The sequence below is a fragment of the Poromitra crassiceps genome (assembly GCF_964638095.1).
Source record: "Poromitra crassiceps genome assembly, chromosome: 19".
NCBI classification, from domain to species: Eukaryota; Metazoa; Chordata; class Actinopteri; order Beryciformes; family Melamphaidae; genus Poromitra; species Poromitra crassiceps.
The window spans coordinates 30,222,173-30,246,458 of record NC_139646.1 but is presented as its reverse complement, the minus strand read 5'-3'; the positions used below and the strand labels follow the sequence as shown (position 1 = coordinate 30,246,458).

Sequence of the window (24,286 nt, the reverse complement as noted above, 5' to 3'; positions counted from 1 at the left end):
ATATCGTGTATTATAATTATAACATTGCACCTGAAACGTGTGTAATGTATTAATCACTTCAGTCAACAGCACCGCACCGGTGTGCTTTTCATCCCGCCGATCATCTCGCCGCTGTGCCAAATGCGCGCACACAGGCATGGATCGATTTCTGCCATTAAACATGATCTATTTTCCGGCTCCGCTTTTGCACAACACGTCTTTCTGCTAGGTAGCGTTGCTTCAATGTTTTCCACTTGCTGCGAAGGTTTTGCCACGGTTTATCAAACCCTTTCTCCCTAATTTCCTTTCATTTCCCAAAGGAGAAGATGGGTCACATGACGTGCAAATGCGGAAAATCTGTTTCCATTACACTTTTGCGATAAACTGCTATATCGACACGTCTGAAAAACCACCTCATGAGAGCGCAAAAAAGTTTTGCGATATTTGGGAGCTTTTTCGAAATTTACGTGTTTCCATTACCCAATTTCTATTGCGATATTTAGATTTTGCGCATTTCTGACGGTAATGGAAACACGACTACTGATATATGTCCAACTGTTTCCCCCCACCTGTAGTGGAAAGAACACCTGAGTTCGCCTGCTCTTATGGTGATGAGAGAAATACAATGCTTTTCAAAATGTACACATTCACTCGACAAAATAAGCAAACTACTTCAACTTCAACAAGCATTTGGGCGTAATTAATTTAATTAAAGCATCATTTTATAATTAAAGCATCATTTTATCGGCCTGTCATAGCAGCAGAAATGTCAGTTGCAGAGCCGATGCCGATATTTAATTTTAAAGTATTTATTGGCCGATATAATCGTGCATCACTTTAAAAAAATATAAAGACTACAAGTGCACTCAGAGAGCACAGACCTCCACCGAGGCCGATACTCTAGTCTTGCTATGCTATGAACCCTGAGCCTGACCCACATCCTGGAACCTGTGTAATCTGACCAAACCTCTCCAAACAAGGACAGACAGCCATGGCACACCAAACACGCCTCTGTGTTTGTCTGTGTTTGCTGTCGATGGTTTGAATGGTGTGCCATGGTGTGCCATGGTGTGCCATGGGCTTGACAGACAGACAGACAGACAGACAACACTGAAAAAATAACTTGCTGTCTTACCGTTGTCGCTGTCTGACTTGTTGTCGTGCTCGGTGTCGGTGAGAGTCAGTGCTGAGTTAGATCTGCTGGACAGACAGGAGCTGCGGCCGGAGGATTTGCCCAGGGCCCCGCGGGGACCCCACAGCCGCACGGCGCGCTCTGGGGACATGACGGCCTGGCTGTCCCCATGTCCCCACAGCCGCACGGCACGCTCTGGGGACATGACGGCCTGGCTGTCCCCGTCCAGGGGGGCGTGCGGCGGGCCCACAGAGTAGCCGTGGTGCGGCAGCCCCATGTCCGAGCAGAACGCCAGGCCACGACGCGACGCCGGCTCACAGATCCCCAGCTGACGGAGGCTGAAGTGCTGACCTGAAACGAACGGTGAGAGATGTTAAAGAGCCACTAAAGTCATGTTTTAAGATGTTAAAGAAACACTAAAGTCATGTTTTAAGATGTTTATACAATATTCTACTTTGAATAATAATTTGTGTCTAATGGTTTTTCCCACAAAACTAGAAATACCACATCATGGTTGTATGGCCAACAAGTCAGCAGTTAATTAGCCGTGTTGTTGAGGTGCTCCCAAATGTTGCCTACATTGCCATAAGAGCAGCACTGTGCTGTGGGCTTCAAGGTATTTGTGATTGTATGAGTCTGAACAGACATGGATATAGTTTTCAGTTGTAAGGTCACAGTGACCTTGAACTTTGACCTTTGACCACGAAAATCTAATCAGTTGACAAATTCACAGATCCAACATGGAAATAAAATAAAAAAGTGTGTGTGTGTGTGTGTGTGTGTGTGTGTGTGTGTGTGTGTGTGTGTGTGTGTGTGTGTGTGTGTGTAAAAATGCCAAAATGATAAAATAAATATATTCCTATCCTTTATAACCTACATTGACAATATAAGACAAAACATACACACAGAAAACATGTGCTGGTGCGAACTGAAACAGTTTGGGGTTGCCAGTGATAGTAGTGGAAAAGTTAGTCGTGAGCCCTGCAATCAGATAGTGCTGTGGGCGAGACACTGAGGAAGACTACAGAGACAGACAGGAGAGGCAGCTGCATCAGAATCAAAGTAGCAAATAATTTGATATTAATAGAGTTTATTTATCCCAACAATTTTTTTGAGTAAATTATTATTATTACATTTATTAGTTTAGTTTATTTAAATTCATATTCTTGTTTCTTTGTATACCACTATGCTGAGAACATCTGCACTGCATAGCCAATTAGATTTTCTTTGTCAAAGTAGCACATTTTTCAAGTAATTCGGATTTTCTTTTTATTCTTTTGCAGATCCGAAAAGTGATCCGATCCATGACATCAGAACCGTGACACAATCCGTACCGTGAGTACATGCACTTGTGTCCGCCCCCAATTTGCATTGCGCACAGCGTTAAACGAGCGCACACGCAAAATTAGCGCTTTTGGGAAGATATGTATGTCTACCTGTCTGTCTGTGTGTCTGTATGTCTACCTGCCTCTGTGTGTGTGTGTGTGTGTGTGTGTGTGTGTGTGTGTGTGTGTGTGTGTGTGTGTGTGTGTGTGTGTGTGTGTGTGTGTGTGTTTTGAGTAGCCAGTTAGATTGAAAAAGTAGCCGGATCATGTTCGCGGCGTTTGTTCCAGTGGTCCTTTTCCCAATTAATAAACAAACCTCAAATATGTATCCATGAGTGTGACAATTGAAATAATACAAATAAACATTCTTATAAAAGGCCCAATGCTCAATTTAATTATACATAAAACAATATCCATATTGCAAAACACAAACAGGCAATGTATATTTTTAAGAACAAAAGAAAATACTAATAACTATGTTTCCCACAGGATTTGGAGAGATTGTGGTGGGTAGACCTTGCTTGGACCCTCTTGGGCGGTTCGGGGGGCCATGCCCCCTGTAAGAAAAATGTGTACATTTTAAACTAAAATGCATGAATCTGGTTCACTTTGAGAACCAATTTAAGAGGCTAGATCAGGGGTGGGCAATTATTTTTCATGGGGGGCCACATGAGAAACTGTTGCTGGGGGCCGAACAAGTATTGTCATGCCGTAACCCAGGACCTTTGATGATAGAGAGGACCACAAAAAAATGTCCTCGCCACCAGAGGGCCAGATTTTGCTGAGGGTTGGGGGCCGCATTGGGGGAGCATTTGAAGTCAGGTTTAGAGGAATAACTCATTTAAAATGAACAGTTGTGATGTCATTATTCAGTCTTAACACATTCACTGCCAACAGTTTTTTTTTTTACTGTAGGTAGCTTCTGCCAAGGTTTTTTTTGAGGATTCTGGCTCATCTTTCAAGAGCCGATGATTATTTTCTGCTAGGAATTTGTGAACACAAAATATTTCAAAAGAACTAATAGAATGTGTGCTTTCTCTGTCTAAAAGAGTTAGTTTGTAGAGTTAGGTAGTTATGTAGGCATTAGCAGTTGAATACAGCATTGTTTCAGCGTCTGAGAAGGAAAGCTGAGATAATTGCATTTTTGTGAAATTCGATAGAACAGGCAGAACAGTCACTTTAACCATTTATTTTTGGCATCAGTAAGACATCAGACATCTAAACAATTAGTTCTGAACAGTAATTTCCTCCATAACAGCACCCCCACCCCCCTCTCCTTCAAACTCCTCCCTCCGTGGGTGTGCTCCTCCTCCCTCCATGGCTCCGTGGCTCCGTGTGTCACAAGCGAGTCTCTGCTGCCTGTCTGTGCTGCCTGGCGAGGCTGCTCGTCGGGTGAGTCTGGATCGGGAACAGTAATTTCCTCCATAACAGCACCCCCACCCCCCTCCCGTGCGATTCTGGGCTTTTGAGCTTTCTGCTGCGTGTGTTGCACCCAGAGTGTATTTTAGGAATCCCCCATGTTGTGCGCTAACCTGACGCTGCCAGATGGACGGTATAGCTCCACATAGGTTTCACTAAACCAGTCGATCTGGGAATGAAGTCACCAGACCCGCTGACGGAGGCGGGCACTTTGTCCAAGCTACTTGGCAGGTGATTGGATGACCCATCTGTCTATCACCGCTGGTGGGTGTTAACTTCAACCAATCAGATCGCCGAAGGTGCCTGTGGATGATCTCCGTGGCATTCATTGATTGAGTCCTCGCGGTCGTAAAGTCACCTTCGAAGCATTTAGTTAGATTATAACGAACTAGTTGTGTGGCTTAGCCTTCCCAAATGTTGAGGGTCGTTTTTTAGAATTGAATACATAGAATTGGGAATGTTACATTCAATTTCATTCAGACTGCCTCTCACTTCCGCGGCGGCAGCCATGTTGACGAGTGAAAAGAACTACCGGTACAAAGACCATGTACCCACTACTTGCCCAGACGAGCCACAGCCCGTCTACGGCCGCCGCTGATTCGTCGAGCCGGCATGGCTCGACCAATCATCTTAACTGCCTGTGCGGGTCCAGACCGTCACGGAGAACCAAATGAAATGTGAGTTCACGTGACGGGCGGTTTACCAGGCTAGTTGTGCGCCAGCTCCAGCGCGAAAGCGAAAGCGTTTTCGCCGCGTTTTCCTCCTCCTTCCTCCGTTTTCCTCACGCTATTTTCTGCTGTTTTTGCTCTGCTTTTTCTAGTCTGGAGAGCACTGTCGCCACTTAGTGGGTCGGTGGAATGGGTTGCACACGTTCGGTGGCTCCCATATTTTTATAGGAGACGTAGGGGACTTGGATCCACGTCCCACCGTCAATTTTTTTTTTTTTTTTTTTGACGAGATAACTCGTCGATGGCAGTCAACCGTTGGATTTTTTTTTGACGAGATATCTCGTCGACGGCAGTGAACGTGTTAACACATTGAATGCCAGCCATGTTTTCATTCCTGTAGGTAAGTTGTGCCAGGGGTGTTTTTGACGATTCTGGCTCATTTTAGAACAGCCGAGGATTCTTTTCTGTTAAGAATTCATGAACATCAATCATCTAAAAATAACTAATAGAATGTGTGCTTTCTCTGTCTAAAAGAGTTAGTTTGCAGAGTTAGTAGTTATGTAGATATTAGCCGTTGAGTACAGCATGGTTTCAGCGTCTGGAAATTTATTCAGAGATAAATGGCTTTTTGTGAAACAGTCACTTTAACCATTCATTTTTGGCATCAGTAAGACCGTCAGACATTCTAAACAATAGTTTTGAACAGTAATTTCCTCCATAACAACAGGAAACACCCCTCTCATTCAAACTCCTCCCTCCGTGTGTCTTCTCCTCCTTCCTCCTGGCTCTAACAGCGGGCGTGTCAGAAGCGCGTTGCTGCTGCCTGCCTGTCTGTCTGCGTGCCTGCCTGCCTGTCTGCCTGTCGGGCAAGACGAGTCTGAAATGGATTACTGTAAAATCGCGTCGCCATTTCCTTGAATGGCTTGCTCCAGCGGTGTGTGTGTGTGTGTGTGTGTGTGTGTGTGTGTGTGTGTGTTCGCGCGTTGCTGCGCGGCTCTGGGGGGAAGGGATCTCTGTCCGTTCTGTGTGTGTGTGTCCGGGCTTCTGACTGTAAAATCGCCAAGCCATTTCCGCGGGAGGCGGCTGCTTTTGTGGCTTTTGGGTCCCGTGGCTGTGACTTCTCTCGGTCTCTGTCGCCACTTAGTGGTCGGTAAAATAGATTACACACATGCTCTTGCTCCAAATAGTTATCTCGAAGATGTAAAAGGGGTTGATTGATGTGCCACCGTCCAAAAAAAAAAATCTTTATGTAAGACGAGTTAGTCCGTCCTTGGCACTTAAGCGCTGGATTATGTAAGACGAGTTAGGTCGTCTATGGCACTTAATGAGTTAAACACCAATATTTGATCCTTTTCTCACTCACTCCTATGTCACCACCTGCTCTCCCTGCAGGGCTTGAAATTAGCTTTTTTGACCACCTGCCAATATGGCTGCTAGAAGTTACCAGCCAATTAGAATTTCCACTAGCCAAAATGTTTTTCTTGAAATAAACCAGAATATGAGTGGGTTAATTTAAGTATAAGTATCAGTAAGTGGCCCGGTGTCAAAGCCTGTGTTGAGGGTCACACGAACAAAAATGCACTCTTGAAGCTAAATAAATCCAAAACCAACAAGTTAATTATTTACATTTTTTACTTGAATGTAGAACAGTCATTTCTTACTTTTAGTCATAAAGACTATTGAAAGATATTCCATATGCCAGACTGAAATGTTATAACATAAGTGGAGTATTGGCCAGAATCAGCGGGTATCTTTTTTGTGTGTGTGTTTTTTTACAGTGTATAAAGTAACCGGTAGGCCAGAGGCCCGTAGGCGGAGAAATTGCCGGTTACCGGGACTTGGGGAACTCCCTGTCAATGACGGTAATACAATGCAGATGGGGTAACAAAATCCACCCTCCAAAATGGGATGATTGCGTGTGTGTGGTTGTGTGTGTGTGTGCGTTTTTTTTTTGGGGGGGGGGGGTATGGCGGTATGACTGGTAGTTAGGCCCAAACCTCTTAATCTGGTGAAGTGATATCATAAATAACTCAAGGCTTCCAAACCACAAACACACAGCACTTCAAAAGGTACACACACACACACACACACACACACACACAATAAAACATAATCTGTTTCCCAGTGAGGTGTGGAAAACATTCCTCAGCAGTGAAGCTTCACCATGTTTGTAATGTTGTCACAAAACTTTAAAAACACACAACATATGCACACACACACACACACACACACACACACACACACACACACACACACACATCATATGCACACATATTCAAACACACAAATCATATAAACACATATCACTTCCTTTGGAGTAGAATATTTGTTCCATAATTTTATTTATTGTACTTGTAAGAGAGGGGAAAAAGACGGATCAGATTGGTATCGGCAGATACTCATGGTTGTGGTATCGGACATCAAAAAGTGGTATCAAGCCATCGTGTCACACATGTCATCAGTGTTGTCACTCGAGCACGGGGGAACGAACCCGCGACCCTCATGTTGGTAGGCAGGGAATCTACCACATAATCCATTTTCATGTATTGATGTAACACAATAGTGATTCAACTTAGATCTAGCTCAATAAAGCGTTCGCAGTTGTTGTAGACACCCGGTGTGCAGTAGCCATTAGGGTTAGGTGCAGCCCACACCTGAGGTGCAGTAGCTGTTAGGGTTAGGTGCAGCGCACACCTGAGGTGCAGTAGCTGTTAGGGTTAGGTGCAGCCCACAGCGGAGGTGCAGTAGCTGTTAGGGTTAGGTGCAGCCCACACCTGAGGTGCAGTAGCTGTTAGGGTTAGGTGCAGCCCACACCTGAGGTGCAGTAGCTGTTAGGGTTAGGTGCAGCCCACAGCGGAGGTGCAGTAGCTGTTAGGGTTAGGTGCAGCCCACACCTGAGGTGCAGTAGCTGTTAGGGTTAGGTGCAGCCCACACCTGAGGTGCAGTAGCTGTTAGGGTTAGGTGCAGCCCACACCTGAGGTGCAGTAGCTGTTAGGGTTAGGTGCAGCCCACAGCGGAGGTGCAGTAGCTGTTAGGGTTAGGTGCAGCCCACACCTGAGGTGCAGTAGCTGTTAGGGTTAGGTGCAGCCCACACCTGAGGTGCAGTAGCTGTTAGGGTTAGGTGCAGCCCACACCTGAGGTGCAGTAGCTGTTAGGGTTAGGTGCAGCCCACACCTGAGGTGCAGTAGCTGTTAGGGTTAGGTGCAGCCCACACCTGAGGTGCAGTAGCTGTTAGGGTTAGGTGCAGCCCACACCTGAGGTGCAGTAGCTGTTAGGGTTAGGTGCAGCCCACACCTGAGGTGCAGTAGCTGTTTCCTGAACAGGAAGTGATGTTTTGTTGGGGGGACTTGCACTTCTTAGATTGCTCACACATTCGATCCTAATAGCATCTAGTGTCTCCAAGCCAGGTATGGTGGCTATTTATCTCTCTGTCCTTTTGGGCTTCTTTTACATGTCTGTTGATCATGTGATATGGCTTCATCACTAAGTCATTAATCTTGGCTGCATTAGACATTGACTTTCTGTAGGTAAAAGAAAAACAAAAGGAATGCAATGTTCTTATTGTGTTTTGCCTTGTAATGCCCTTGTCTTGTTGTTCTGTGAGGTCTTTTATCTCAATTTTATTATTATTACTACTAGAAATATTGTATATTATTATTGTTATTATTATTAGTATTATCACTACTGCATTACTACTATTAGGAAGTACTGTTGTCTCTATGTTCAACCAGATCAGCAGAGGTTGGACAACCACAGCACACACACAAAAGGTCTCCATCACTAATAACATGAGTTGTTTAAAAACAGACAGATAGAATAATGCAGTATCTATATCTATATCTATATATATATATATATATATATATATCTATATCTATATCTATATATATATAGATATATATATATATATATATAGATATATATATATATATATTAGGGTTGTCAAAAGTATCGATAGTATCGAAAAGTATCGATACTGAATATTTGAATCGGTTACAATACTCATTTGCAACAGATATCGATAGTATCAATACTTAAAAAAATGAATGGCTAGTTTTGATACTATCATTGCTTTCTTTTAATGAAAAATCACTGACTTTCCCCTCCCTATCATTGGGTATCTGTTGCTTCAACAAGCTAAACGTGTTCTGGTGGCTAGAGTGGCGGTAATCTGCTGTCCAAGTTCAGGTCTAGATTATGGAGAAGTGTGCGTCTGTCCGTCCATCCGTCTAATTTTATTTTTATGCCTCTTGATGTGTCATCATCCCCCCTTCCCGTGGTATCGAAAATGGTATCGAGTATCAATATTTTCCTAGGTACCGGTATCGAAGTAGAAATTCTAGTGTCGTGACATCCCTAATATATATATATATCTATATATATATATATGTATATATATATCAGCTGAACTCCCCCCCCATAAAACTATAACTCATATCTAATTTAATGCCTGTTTAACTGGGACTGTAAATTCATGCAAATTCCCTGCACATTTAATGCCTATTTAACTTAGCCTGTAAATTTAATGTACATTCAATGTAAACTCTTATTTAACTCAGACTGTAAATTCATGTAAATCCACTGCCTATTTAATTCAGTCTGTAAATCTCATGTAAATTCAACGTAAATTCATATTTATTATCCACAGAACACTTCACCACTGATGTACATATTGTATATATTTACTCGATTTGATTGCACTTGCAACTTTGTGATTGTCTTTAGTTATCTTCCTACTTCTTATCTCTGTATATTGATGTGACTGCTACGCTGCACACAGACACTAAGACAAATTCCTCGTATGTAACTTGCATACTGTGGCAATAAAAGTGGTTCTGATTCTGATATATATATTTTTTTTTCTTTTTTATATATATGATATATAATAATAATAATAATAGGCTGCTGGGTGGATGCATGGCTTTTTTTTTTAAGCATAACAACACATTTTTGTAAGACCTTACATTTCCCACCAAATCCAAAAGAAAAACATTTCATATTTGGTGTTTAATATGGGCCATCATTCCCCATTTTTAGAAAATCGCTTCATGAATATACATATGAACACAATGTAAACTGAAGGAAATATATGGAGGAAGGATATATTCAGATCCCCCCTCCCCATTACATTTAATAACTCAAATTATTCACCATGATTGCATTAACTGGAAAAAGAACTGAAATCAGGTTAAAATAACACAAGTCTGAAAGGCCTCTGAAATATAAATGAAAAGAAGGCAAACAAATTGTCTCCAATCCTCCATCTTTCATCAGCAAATGAAAGGAGGAAATGAGAAAAAGCTTTTTCCTTAGCGGCACAACAAGAGATAGCGAGTGCCGCCATTCAATTAAAAATTATATTAATTTTAAATGAGCTCCAATTAGCCCAGCAGTGAAAACGAAGGCGATAAGATAATTGAGTAATTATCATTTTTTTCCTTTCTCAAATATTGACGCTGTGTTAATTGGAGCTGGAGAACAATGGATGCAGACTTCCTCTATTGTTTTAGTTTCACCTGCTTCTCAAGATTTTCTTTCACAAGATTTAGAAGCTGTGTCACCTCCAACGAGGGATGGGTATTTAAAAAAATACAATACCAGTACCAATTATACTACATTTTCATACGAAAATAAATGTGTCCGTTTCAAACGGGGTAACCACCACTGCCCAAATACTTCCATGCGTCTTTCACATTGGTATTGTGGAAGTGCGGGAGAAAGACCCAAGACCAAAGGGTGTATCTGACTGGATTTATTTTCTCACACTTCAACTGCGATCATACAGGTAAAAGTGGAATGTTTCTCCCCATTGTCTCTGCTGTGGTACGCCACACCCGCCCCCCCAGAATTCACCCAAACCCCACCTCTAATAACGGTGCGGAGGCCGGATCAGCCGACCGTAACGGCTCTGCTTCACAGGCACACTCTCAGAGTCCTGAACAGCAGACCCTCGGGGCCGAGGGGGGGCGGGGGACCTGTCCGGGTCCAGGGGAAAGAGTCAGCGGGGGGCAGCACAGAAAGGGGAGGGGGGACCACAAGCTTGTTGGGAGGTCGCCCACGCCGTGGGGGAAGCGCCACCTCCACCGACTTGCCCAAATCTAAATGGGCTGGCTTCAGGCGGTCCACAGAAACGTGCTCCTTCCTCCCCCCTATGTCCAGCACAAAATACTTGGTCCCTGCCTCCAGAACACGAAAGGGTCGTCATAGGGGGGCTGTTCCAGGAGTGCCGCTCGCTGACGAGCGGCCGACCAGGGAGCGTCGACCCCTGGAATGAACTCTGCCGGCACTCGCAATGGCTGGCCATACACCAACTCAGCAGACGAAGACTGCAGGTCCTCTTTGGGGGCCGTCCGCAGGCCCAGCATGACCCACGGAAGCCTGTCCACCCAGCCACCATCCACGAGGCTAGCCCGGAGAGCGGCTTTCATGGAACGGTGACACCTCTCGCACAGTCCATTCGCCGGCGGGTGGTAGGCTGTGGTGCGGTGAAGCTTTGTGCCCAGCCCCTCCGCCATAGCACCCCAGAGCTCCGACGTGAACTGTGGACCACGGTCCGAAGTGAGGTCAGCAGGTGCGCCGAACCTGGCGACCCACGACCCGATGAAGGCCCTAGCCACCTCTGCAGATGTGGTCGACGACAGAGGCACCGCCTCCGGCCACCGGGTGGTCCTGTCCACCATCGTGAGGAGGTGGGTGAACCCATGGGAGTGGCCCCACCAGGTCCCCGTTGACATGGTCGAACCGCCGCTCCGGAACCAGGAACGGGGCCCAGGGGGCTTTGGTGTGGCGATGAACCTTAGCCCGCTGGCAGGCTACACACTGTCTAGCCCAGTCTCGTACTTCCTTCTCCAGCCCCGGCCAGACGAACTTGGCCGCCACCAGCTTCACAGACGACTTCACCCCCGGGTGTGAAAGTCCATGCATGGCATTGAAAACCTGCCAGCGCGACTCGACTGGAAACAAGGGCCTCGCCAGCCCCGTACAGACATCACACAGGAGCGTGGCGCCGACGTCACCAAACACCACCTCCTGTAGCCGCAGCCCGGTCTCCGCCGACCGGCAGGCCTGCACTCCCGCGTCGTTGGGCTGATCCGCGGCCATGCCGGCGTAGTCGAGCCCCAGGTGCACGGCGCTTGTGCTTTCCCGCCACGTGCTGGATGTCTGTGGTGTACTCTGAGATCTCAGCCAGTTGACGCTGCTGGCGTCCGGTCCTGGGTGGCTCCGCCTTGGACATGGCGGACACCAGTGGCTTATGATCCACGTACGCAGTAAACCGACGCCCCTCCAGCAGGAACCTGAAGTGCCGGACCGCCAGGAACAAACCCAGGAGTTCACGATCAAAAGTGCTATACTTCCTCTCATTGTCCCATAACTTCCTGCTAAATAAATATAATGGCTGCCAGGCACCACTCACCCACTGCTCATACACCACCCCCACCGCGTAGTCCGTTGCGTCGGTGGTGAGGGCGATTGGGGCCGTAAGTGACGGGTGTGCCAGCAAGGCAGCGTCGGCCAGCACGTCCTTAGCGTCCTGGAACCGGGGACCAATCCACCGCGGCCTTGGGGTTGCGACCCCGCAGTGTGTCGTACAGGGGCCGCATGTGATGTGCCGCCCGAGGGATGAACCTGTTATAAAAATTCACCATCCCCAAGAACTCCTGCAGTGCTTTCACAGTCCGGGGGCGTGGGAATGTGGCCACGGCGTCCACCTTGGCGGGCAGAGGAACAGAGCCCTCCGCGGTGACTCTGTGCCCCAGGAAATCGATGACTGCCACGCCGAACCGACACTTAGCCGGATTTATGATGAGCCTGTGCTCCCCGAGCCGCACAAACAACTGTCGAAGATGGCCCATGTGCTGCTCCCGCGACGCACTAGCCACCAGGATATCGTCCAAGTACACGAACAAAAACGGCATGCTCCGCAACACAGAGTCCATCAGCCGTTGAAAAGTCTGCGCTGCCCCCTTGAGGCCAAAGGGCATACGCAGAAACTCGAACAGTCCGAATGGAGTTATTACCGCTGTCTTAGGCACATCCTGCGGGCGCACCGGGACCTGGTGATAGCCCCGCACTAGATCCACCTTAGAAAAAATTGTTGCCCCCGACAGGTGGGCCGAGAAGTCTTGTATGTGCGGGACTGGATAGCGGTCAGGCGGTGTGGCGCTGTTGAGGCGGCGGTAGTCCCCGCACGGGCGCCACCCGCCATCGGCCTTCGTAACCATATGCAGCGGGGAAGCCCACGGGCTGAACTGGGAACTCACTGAGGAGGCGCTGGTACTCGTCACCGGTGGCGAGCACATTAGACAGCCCGACCGTCCCCACGTCGCCCTGAACACGGGTAGGGACAGAATTAAGTGGCGTCAATCAGGCGATCTGACGAGCCCAGAGTGGCCAAAATATTCTCCATTAACTCAGACGGCTTGCTGTCGCCAAGTCCATTAAGAGACAGAATCCGCTCTGCCTTCTCCACCTCTGACAGTTCAAATGTTCTCAACAGCAAAGCCTTAATGGTATCGTACTTGCCCATGGGAGGGGGGTCATCCAGCAGCTCCAACACTCGGCCGGTTACCGAGGTGTCCAACGCGGCCACCACATACTAATACATTGTGGTGTCGTCTACAATCCGCCGGAGTCCAAACTGCGCCTCAATGTGGCGAAACCATGAGCGCGGACTGACATGCCAGAACGGTGGAAGCTTCACGGAGACCGTGCCAACATTAGCGGCCAACTGCTGCCCGGGCTGTCGGAGACGTCCTCATCACCGCTTACGTCAGGCCCAGGGCTGAATCCCTTCCTGGGCTTATTTTTCTTCGGCATCGTGTTGAATCAATAACGCTGTTCAATCGGAGCACCGTCCAGGGTCACCAATGTGGAAGTGCGGGAGAAAGACCCAAGACCAAAGGGTGTATCCGACTGGATTTATTTTCTCACGCTTCAACTGCGATCATACAGGTAAAAGTGGGCTGCCAACATGTTGCTTTGTAGCCTACTCCCCAAACAATTGTGTTCCCCACCTGAACCCCCAGCCCCTCTTAAAGGGCCCCCGACCAACAGGTGAATGTCTCTCCCCATTGTCTCTGCTGTGGTACGCCACAGTATCATGTTATGCAATACAGCCACTAGTGGGCAGTAGATACTCAAATGTGTGAGTGTGCGTGTGGTACAGCTCCATTCCATCCATATCCGTAAGCTTTCAGAAAACGTGCAGAATTACGCACGAAATGAACGCAGAGTACGGTGACAGGATGCTCTGTCCGTATGCATATCCCTATTTAACGGGGTTAATGTTGTATGAGCTGGCGCTTCGGGGGTTAATGTCGACACAACATGAGGTAGTTTTGTTTTTTTACGTGCGACAATTTCTGACTTGGTGAGCAAAAAGCCTGAACTCAAAACTTAGCAGAAATGTATCCTAAAGTTCAGATATATTGTTTTCATAACAGAAAACAAAGTGGAGTTGTAACTGGGACATTATGTTCATGATTTCTTTCAGGACTATTTTAGGGCTGCTTTGGGCTCTGTAATAAAAGCCAAGTAATTGTACACTTCTTTATTGATTACAATGAATCCATGCATATTGCTTTTTTTTGTTAATAGCACATTATAATGATTAGCCTGATTAATATCTCCAATATATTTCTAGACCATTGTAATTTCAGACGTGTCCAAAACTCACTATGTGCTAATTTGACAATGTATTTCCTTAATGCAACTTGTGTGATAAGAATAGAAAGAAGCTTGGCCATAAGTCTGTTCATTAATATCTAAATCCAATAGCTGTGTGTGTGTGTGTGTGTGTGTGTGTGTGTGTGTGTGTGTGTGTGTGTGTGTGTGTGTGTGTGTGTGTGTGTGTGTGTGTGTGTTGACTTACAACTGAACATTTAGCCCACTTTGTACAAAATACCAACATATGTATGTAACCCTAACCCAACATAATGCATCACCATTCAGCCTAAAAATAAAGAGATGATTTTTGGTCCATATCGCCCGGCCCTAATTGTTCTGTTCAGTAACTTAAAGTCTTTAACCAACATGAAAAAGAATCATGATAAGATCGTGGATCGGGATTCTGCCTGAAAAAATATGATATGATATTTTGCGATATCGCCCACCCCTTTGCCACACAGGTGTGAAGGGTGGTTCTGCAACACATGTATTCAACATATAACTGCACTGATTAGGAACACATTACACAGAACATTATTCTCATCCTGAACCACCATATACATCAGTTAAAATTGGCTAAGTGTCTGTCCGGGTGGTGTCTGTTATTCACGATTTTGGTCACGTTTTGTGTCACGAAGATCCTAGTGAAATCACACAAGTGACTCATTTTGCTGGGGACTCTGGACCCCCTGGTAAAGCTGACATTGGGGTATATATACTATACTCGTCCTGGACCCCCTGGTAAAGCTGACGTTGGAGTATACAGTATATACTATACAGTACTGTACTGTACTGAAGCATGTTTCTGCCAATGCTGCTTAGCAATGCCACCTGCTTCCAGCAAGGTTGATGAACCTGTGTGTGTGTGTGTGTGTGTGTGTGTGTGTGTGTGTGTGTGTGTCTCACCTTGTCTGTTATAACCGTCCTGCTCACGGTGAACCATGTCCTTGTGTCCCCTGGTTGTACCATACAGTAACCTAGCAACAGTAAGCAAGGACAAAGGTCAACACTTGCTGTAGCATATTGAGGGGTCAAACACGTTGGGTTAGGGTTACACCAGGTCAAGGCTCAGTGAGTCAGTGCTAATATGCAGTGGATGTGGAGAATCAACAGGATGTTTCATTTTGTTCCTCAGTCGGACTTCCTGCCCAGCTCAAACTGCTGTGTGCTGCTTGACGTGACTTGAAGCGTCAAAAAATAGACTGGGTGTATATTTATATTATTATATTATATTATTATATTATTTATATTTATATGTATTTTGAGCAGAGCAGACGCTTCATGACCGCGGTGTTCACTAAAGTGGCTGTGACCAGCTCCGGCAGCCGCCTCACGGCCGTAACACAACGGAGACGTTCCCGCTGGAATGGGACAGTAAAAATACAGTCAGAGCAAAGATATGGATATAAGCAGGGGCGTATCTACGGGTGGGCCTGGGTAGGCACACGCCCACCCACTTCTTGCCCTGGCCCACCCAAAAAAAAAAAAAAAAAAAAAAAAAAAAAAAAAAAAAAAATTAATTGGTTGTTTTCTAGAGGCAAACTTGCTGCTGCATTGCTAGCCAATGGTTTTGTTACTTTTGTAAAAACGCAGGGCACATCATCTCCAGAGTCTAATGCATGACAACTTCATGACATCTAGGAATTTTGTTCTCTCTGTGGATAAATAAACCAGAGGGCGTCTTGTTCAAACTTGAAGCAGCCTCAGTGTTGTTATTTTTTAAACTCACAGCAGTATATGGATCAGTGGTTCTAATTTCTGTATAAAGTAACAGTATACACACAAGTATAAGCATTCATGTATGCAACATTTGGCACCTATATGTAACCTTTTAAGGTTGAGATAATTGTATTATCATTATATGGTCCAAATATTTCAGTAAAGCACTTGAAACACTTGAAATATTCTTGCTTGGGTGGTATCATTCTACTTGAAATGATGGTCAAATGCATTATTTTTAGTAAAATAACACGTCATAACTTTGGCCGGGCATCTGCACCCCTTCCTATCCAGGCCCACCCAATTTGATCCAGGCCCACCTATAATTCAATTTCTGCATACGCCCCTGGATATAAGGTGTTTTATTTAATCTGGAATGTGCCAGTAAAAATACAGTCAGAGCAAAGAGATGGATATAAGGTGTTTTATTTAATCTGGAATGTGCCAGTAAAAATACAGTCAGATCAAAGAGATGGATAGAAGGTGTTTTATTTAATCTGGAATGTGCCAGTAAAAATACAGTCAGAGCAAAGAGATGGATATAAGGTGTTTTATTTAATCTGGAATGTGCCAGTAAAAATACAGTCAGATCAAAGAGATGGATAGAAGGTGTTTTATTTAATCTGGAATGTGCCAGTAAAAATACAGTCAGAGCAAAGAGATAGATAGAAGGTGTTTTATTTAATCTGGAATGTGCCAGTAAAAATACAGTCAGATCAAAGAGATGGATAGAAGGTGTTTTATTTAATCTGGAATGTGCCAGTAAAAATACAGTCAGAGCAAATGAGATGGATATAAGGTGTTTTATTTAATCTGGAATGTGCCAGTAAAAATACAGTCAGATCAAAGAGATGGATAGAAGGTGTTTTATTTAATCTGGAATGTGCCAGTAAAAATACAGTCAGAGCAAAGAGATAGATAGAAGGTGTTTTATTTAATCTGGAATGTGCCAGTAAAAATACAGTCAGAGCAAAGGACATGGATAGAAGGTGTTTTATTTAATCTGGAATGTGCCAGTAAAAATACAGTCAGATCAAAGAGATGGATAGAAGGTGTTTTATTTAATCTGGAATGTGCCAGTAAAAATACAGTCAGAGCAAATGAGATGGATATAAGGTGTTTTATTTAATCTGGAATGTGCCAGTAAAAATACAGTCAGATCAAAGAGATGGATAGAAGGTGTTTTATTTAATCTGGAATGTGCCAGTAAAAATACAGTCAGAGCAAAGAGATAGATAGAAGGTGTTTTATTTAATCTGGAATGTGCCAGTAAAAATACAGTCAGAGCAAAGGACATGGATAGAAGGTGTTTTATTTAATCTGGAATGTGCCAGTAAAAATACAGTCAGATCAAAGAGATGGATAGAAGGTGTTTTATTTAATCTGGAATGTGCCAGTAAAAATACAGTCAGAGCAAAGAGATGGATATAAGGTGTTTTATTTAATCTGGAATGTGCCAGTAAAAATACAGTCAGAGCAAAGAGATGGATAGAAGGTGTTTTATTTAATCTGGAATGTGCCAGTAAAAATACAGTCAGAGCAAAGAGATAGATAGAAGGTGTTTTATTTAATCTGGAATGTGCCAGTAAAAATACAGTCAGATCAAAGAGATGGATAGAAGGTGTTTTATTTAATCTGGAATGTGCCAGTAAAAATACAGTCAGAGCAAATGAGATGGATATAAGGTGTTTTATTTAATCTGGAATGTGCCAGTAAAAATACAGTCAGATCAAAGAGATGGATAGAAGGTGTTTTATTTAATCTGGAATGTGCCAGTAAAAATACAGTCAGAGCAAAGAGATAGATAGAAGGTGTTTTATTTAATCTGGAATGTGCCAGTAAAAATACAGTCAGAGCAAAGGACATGGATAGAAGGTGTTTTATTTAATCTGGAATGTGCCAGTAAAAATACAGTCAGATCAAAGAGATGGATAGAAGGTGTTTTATTTAATCTGGAATGTGCCAGTAAAAATACAGTCAGAGCAAAGAGATGGATATAAGGTGTTTTATTTAATCTGGAATGTGCCAGTAAAAATACAGTCAGATCAAAGAGATGGATAGAAGGTGTTTTATTTAATCTGGAATGTGCCAGTAAAAATACAGTCAGAGCAAAGAGATAGATAGAAGGTGTTTTATTTAATCTGGAATGTGCCAGTAAAAATACAGTCAGATCAAAGAGATGGATAGAAGGTGTTTTATTTAATCTGGAATGTGCCAGTAAAAATACAGTCAGAGCAAATGAGATGGATATAAGGTGTTTTATTTAATCTGGAATGTGCCAGTAAAAATACAGTCAGATCAAAGAGATGGATATAAGGTGTTTTATTTAATCTGGAATGTGCCAGTAAAAATACAGTCAGATCAAAGAGATGGATAGAAGGTGTTTTATTTAATCTGGAATGTGCCAGTAAAAATACAGTCAGATCAAAGAGATGGATAGAAGGTGTTTTATTTAATCTGGAATGTGCCAGTAAAAATACAGTCAGAGCAAAGAGATGGATAGAAGGTGTTTTATTTAATCTGGAATGTGCCAGTAAAAATACAGTCAGAGCAAAGGACATGGATAGAAGGTGTTTTATTTAATCTGGAATGTGCCAATAAAAATACAGTCAGAGCAAAGAGATGGATAGAAGGTGTTTTATTTAATCTGGAATGTGCCAGTAAAAATACAGTCAGAGCAAAGAGATGGATAGAAGGTGTTTTATTTAACACATTCACTGCCAACAGTTTTTTTTTTTACTGTAGGTAGCTTCTGCCAAGGTTTTTTTTTGAGGATTCTGGCTCATCTTTCAAGTGCCGAGGATTATTTTCTGCTAGGAATTTGTGAACACAAAATATCTCAAAAGAACTAATAGAATGTGTGCTTTCTCTGTCTAAAAGAGTTAGTTTGTAGAGTTTGTAGTTATGTTGGCATTAGCAGTTGAATACAGCATGGTTTCAGCGTCTGAGAAGAAAAGCTGAGAAAAATGCATTTTTGTGAAATTCGATAGAACAGTCACTTTAACTATTTATTTTTGGCATCAGTGAGACATCAGACATCTAAACAATAGTTCTTTGAACAGTAATTTCCTCCATAACAGCACCCTCACCCCCCTCTCCTCCAAACTCCTCCCTCCGTGGGTGTGTCTCTGGTGGCTTTGCAGCGTTTGTCACAAGCGAGTCTCTCCTGCCTGTCTGTGCTGCCTGGCTGCTGGCGGCCGCTCTTTGGGCGAGTGTGGATGGGGCTCGTTTTTCGGTTGTGAGCTCAGCTGGAATGAAGCTGCGTGCGATTCTGGGCTTTCTGCCGGTGTTTCAAAGTGTGTTTCACCCATAATCTATTATGCAAATTTGCAATCCCCCACCGCCAGCTCCCTGCGCAAAAGCGTTTTCGCCAATCCATTTTCATGAGAATGGCTTCCTCACGCTGAGTACAGTGGGGAGATTATTCAGTGGCTGAGGACAATATATGTACGTAAGATATATATGTATATGTACGTAAGATATGGACGTAAGATATATACTATCAAAAGGATGTTCTTTACTGCAATGATGTTTTTGACAGTGATGTGGCTAGGTATAAGAGAAACGTCACCTCGGGTATCTCTGCTTTTCTACAATAGTTACAGATGTGCTACCTACCATTGTTGAAGGCCATTATCAGCAGCACAGTGCAAAGTGTGTTGGCCTGAAACCTCCTGTCGTATAATAACAATAATACCCGAGATGGCAATCTTCACTGTGATGATGAATATAATGAATGAATATGGTGATGCAGCGAGGTATGAAACATAGTCAAGTACTGTTGAGAGCACTGAGGTACCAATTAGAAGAGTAAAAACACCACCTCTGGGGTATTCTAGCTTTTATACAACAGTTACACAAGGACTGCCTCTAATGTTTTCTTCAGAGTCGTGTTCAGACTTGATAATAAAAATAATAAAATAAATAATAAAAATCACAAAACAGCTCCCTAGTTACCAAACGACTTAGCTACAAGTTCCATTCGGATTGGAAATACCAGCTGGGCTAGAATATGTTCCCCCCCAAAAATTAGGGATGGACAATGAATTTGAAATTTCCGAATAATCATTTTTTATTATCAAGATGGATTTTTATTATTGAAAGTCGAAAATTGTTTATTTATTTATTATGTATTATTTTTTTACCGGCTCTGCACTCAGCCACAAGGAAAAGGTTTCAAGGCTTGTTACTGCATGAAGAAAAGCTATTATTCTGGCTACTGTTCCCTGGGCCACCTCGGCATCGTTCGGGAAGCTACGCTAATGCTAACGTTAACGTAGGCTCAGGTCTGGCTGCCTAACGACAATAGAGTGCCAAAGTCACCCTCTCTCCCTCTCCATGGGATTTCATCCACTCTTCATTTTTCCATAGACATGACGTAAAATGCTTATAATTTTTTTTTACTTGGTCAAACCAAGTGATTCAACCATACTTAGAATCAGGGGAGACCATGTTCATTTTTTCTTTTTTTATAAGGGTGGGGGCGAATTTCGACGAAAAGTCGACTTTGGCCCAAATTTCTAATATTGTTTTGCTCGAAATGCCCATCCCTACCCAAAATCCATTGGCCTTTCAAGCATGAAGAGCAGGTTCCTCAAATCAGATTAGCACCAATAGCAGTCATGCTATGTACAGTAGCTGCTATTTGAGCCAGGTGTGATATTGATCCATTTGGGGAAGCAGTGGTCTCACCTGGTCTGATCTTGGTGCTGGTCGAATGCCTTCAGTGTCTCGCTGGAGGAGTAGGACTTCTGAGTGGGGACCCGTGGCCCCTGGGAGCTGATACCGCAGTCTTCACTGTCCCCGGATGAACCTAACATACATGTAGACGAGGCAAATACATCAGCGTATATAAACAAAACACACGCATGAGATGAACCTATCATACATGTAGACAAGGTAAATACTAGGGCTGTCAAACGATTAATTTTATTAATTGCGATTAATCTTGCGATTAACTATAGTTAATCGCGATTAATCGCATCTTTGTATCGCATGTTTAAAATGCCATTATTTTGCATTTCAAAGCATTTTTAATTAGATATTAATCATTCTTACCAGTGTGTCATGATTGGGAATTAAATGAATGCAAATAAATGTACTTTGTGATCTTGATTTTTAGATTATTTTCAATTCAATAGAAGTGCAATGTAGACCGGAGGTAACACGTCTACAAAATATATCTAGAACCGATAATTCCGGCGGCGGCGCTGTGGAGCAGTCGAAACCCAAAATGACACAGCCGAAGAAGGCTGTGTCTGAGCTAAAAACTTTGGCACTTCCATGTGAATAATGGCTTGGTATTGTAAACTGTGTATTGATAATGTGTATATTGCGTGAAGCCATTGGAGCCGACCTCCCAGTGGTTAGAGGACCCGCGCATCCGAGACTCTGAAGGAAGAATGAGTGATGAGTCTTGCGCTAGCTAGCTGGCTGCTAGCTACTTTTAGGTGATCGCTCGCCTCAAACTCGATGTACTTCGGTGATATTTTAATTCCGTTTTACACAAGGTGCAAACTACTGCTCTCAACTTGTCCACTGTGCCATTTGCCATTTTTTTAAAGTAAAACGAGCCATTTAGAAGCGTATTGCTGTCGTTCTCTTCCATGTCTGCACACAGGCAGGAGACAGGAAACCGAACGGCTTGACTACAAGTACGGGTGCGACGAAGGGACAAAATAGTGGCATGCGATTAACGCGATTAAAAAAAAAAATTATGGTCGGCCCTTAACGCATCGCGATTAACGCTGACAGCCCTAGTAAATACATCAGCGTACATCAACAAAACACATAAGATGAGGTGTCCCAGGATGAACCTAACATACATGTAGACGAGGCAAATACATCAGCGTATATAAACAAAACACACACAAGATTAACCTATCATACATGTAGACAAGGTCAATACATCAGCGTACATTAGTAATATATGATTGTCTATCACAATAAAAAATAACACTCCATTAATCGTATAATCATAAATATCCTCAGGAGTGACTTGAAAAAGCTGTCTGACTTTATTTTGAATTGCCATTTGCAAAAGTGAATAATACAAAATACAATTGTGTGTGTGCGTGTGTGTGTGTGCGTGCTTCTGTCTCTACTATCACTTCCTTGTACAAACTGAATTGGCAGGGATGCAAAGTCATGGGTGAATAGCTTTAGCAATACAGTAGGTGGCAGTAATGCACTATTAAGGATGCCAATCGCCATAAAACACAACAGAAGAAGAATAAGTCATGGGTAGTGAAAAAGGTGAGCGATACCAGGGCAGACATAACACCACTCAGAAATACTCCTATTTTAGGATGGAAAAAGGTGACTGTCACCTAAAGGTGACTAGTTTACATCCCTGTCAGTGACTAACGTCATGCTATGCTATGATGATCCTAATATGCCTGATCAATGAGTGAGTGAGTGAGTGAATGAATGAATGGATGAGTGAGTGAGTGATCTCACCAGTGTATGGTCTCTCCCTGCGTCCCTTGGTCAGTGAGCAGTATGGACGTCGCTCTTTCACTTCCATAGTTCTGCTGCTGGCACCACTGGCAAACATACAGGCATGCTGCTATACAGCCAGACAGAGAGAGAGAGAGAGAGAGAGAGAGAGAGAGAGGATGAAGGCAGAGAGACACAGAGACAGACAGAGAGAGAGAGAGAGGATGAAGGCAGAGATACACAGAGACAGACAGAGAGAGAGAGAGACTCCACCTGCAGACACAGAGAGAAAGGAGAGATAAATAATCAATGAATGGGTGATGTAGCCAAACGTCCTGCTTCCATGGCATTTGACCGCACAGTTGAGAGAAAGAGAGAGAGACAGAGAGAGAGAGAGAGACAGAGAGAGAGAGAGAGAGAGACAGAGAGAGAGAGAGAGACAGAGAGAGACAGACACAGAGAGAGAGAGAGACAGAGAGTGAGATAGACAGACAGAGAGAGAGACAGAGAGAGAGAGAGAGAGAGAGATAGAGCGAGAGAAAGTTGGGAAGAGGTGAGACTAATGTGTTGCTTTGCAGATACACTGTGTGCTTTAATTCAGTCAGATATCATTCAGTCACTATCCACCTGTTTTTATGCACATTTTCAATTTGCACATTCAAAACACGAGTGGAGACACTGACAATTCTAAACCTCCAATATCACAAAAAATGTGTTTACGCTTGGGGGAGGTGGAAAACTAGGTGTATCGATGAAAGGTAAATGCGGTGAAAACATATTGAGTGAATCTTCTCGGTTAACCTCTGGTCTAACCAAACCCCATTCAAAAACCATGCACTTTCATGTTGCCTAGCTAAGTGGCAAAAATTACACACCAACCGTTAAACATGGAAAATGCTTGTTATGGATAGGTAGGGTAGGATGCACTCTACACATCAGCATAATACTCAATACAAGTTCAATTAAGTCAAATTTGTGATGCATTTAGAAACGCAACTAGTGTTTTTATTTTAGATCGATAGATAGATAGATAGATAGATAGATAGATAGATAGATAGATAGATAGCTACACAAAAACACAGGCATTTGATTGGTTCAGTAAATTGTTCAATAATGTTTTTTATCACATGACTTCTTCCTTTCTTGGCCTGATATATCCCAGGCAGCCACTCTATGTAAAACAGTTTCATTAGCATGGGAGTCAGGGACTAAAGTAGGCATGTAGTGGAAGACACACGCACCTGCATAAGCAGGCACATTCCCTTCTATCAGCACAGACACGTGTTTGTTAATTGCTCTCATACCTCTGCTCAATGCATATTTACATTCATTTGCAGCATTGGCATTTTCAGTCAATGCTGTGTTGATATCAAGAGGCCTGCCAGCAATGCCTCATTGAATATTGTGTTTGTGCACAAATGTGTGTTTATTTCTGTATTCCTCGTGAGATTACAGCGACATACACATTTGTAAAGCAGTTGTTTAAGCTGCAAATTGAATGATCACCTCTCTCTGGCACTTATTTTAAGTGAATCTCTGCTGCCGCTCCATTGCTCTGTTCACTCAGGTGACCTTTGTGAGATCAACCCTTCGATGGCCGAGGAAGTGAGTCATCAATGGATAATAAAAGTGTAAATAAACAAATTATATTCTGAAAATGTCTTATTTATGAAATTAACTGATCATTAGAGACTCTACGTCTACTAGGGATCGGAGTATGGGAGCACGGGGAGACCATGCAAACTCCACACAGAAAGGCCCTTTTCGACGACCCCACCCGGGCGGTGGGCACTCGAGGACATGTGAACGGGCACGCATTCCTTCAGCGCTCACAGCGTCCCAGGTGGGAATCGAACCCAGGACCTTCGAGCTGTGAGGCCACTGCACCACCCTCCCTTTATAATATTTTATTATCTCTTTAGATCCTTTATATCTTATTT

General features: G+C 43.7%; 1 protein-coding gene across 1 annotated transcript in view; it reads right to left on the bottom strand.

Annotated features, from left to right (window-relative positions):
- The window catches only part of LOC310794036 (teneurin-3-like), a gene marked incomplete at its 3' end in the record, with an annotated part of 23,380 nt that extends 907 nt beyond the window's left edge, over positions 1 to 22,473 (bottom strand). Inside the window, exons 1-4 of the mRNA XM_083655898.1 lie at positions 22,368 to 22,473; positions 20,601 to 20,721; positions 15,096 to 15,166; positions 1,115 to 1,462 (exon numbers count right to left, since the gene is read on the bottom strand). Coding sequence (XP_083512024.1) covers positions 1,115 to 1,462; positions 15,096 to 15,166; positions 20,601 to 20,721; positions 22,368 to 22,464 — 637 coding nt within the window. The 5' untranslated portion in view covers positions 22,465 to 22,473. The remainder of the gene's footprint in view (positions 1 to 1,114; positions 1,463 to 15,095; positions 15,167 to 20,600; positions 20,722 to 22,367) is intronic.
- Positions 22,474 to 24,286: the final 1,813 nt, after the last annotated feature.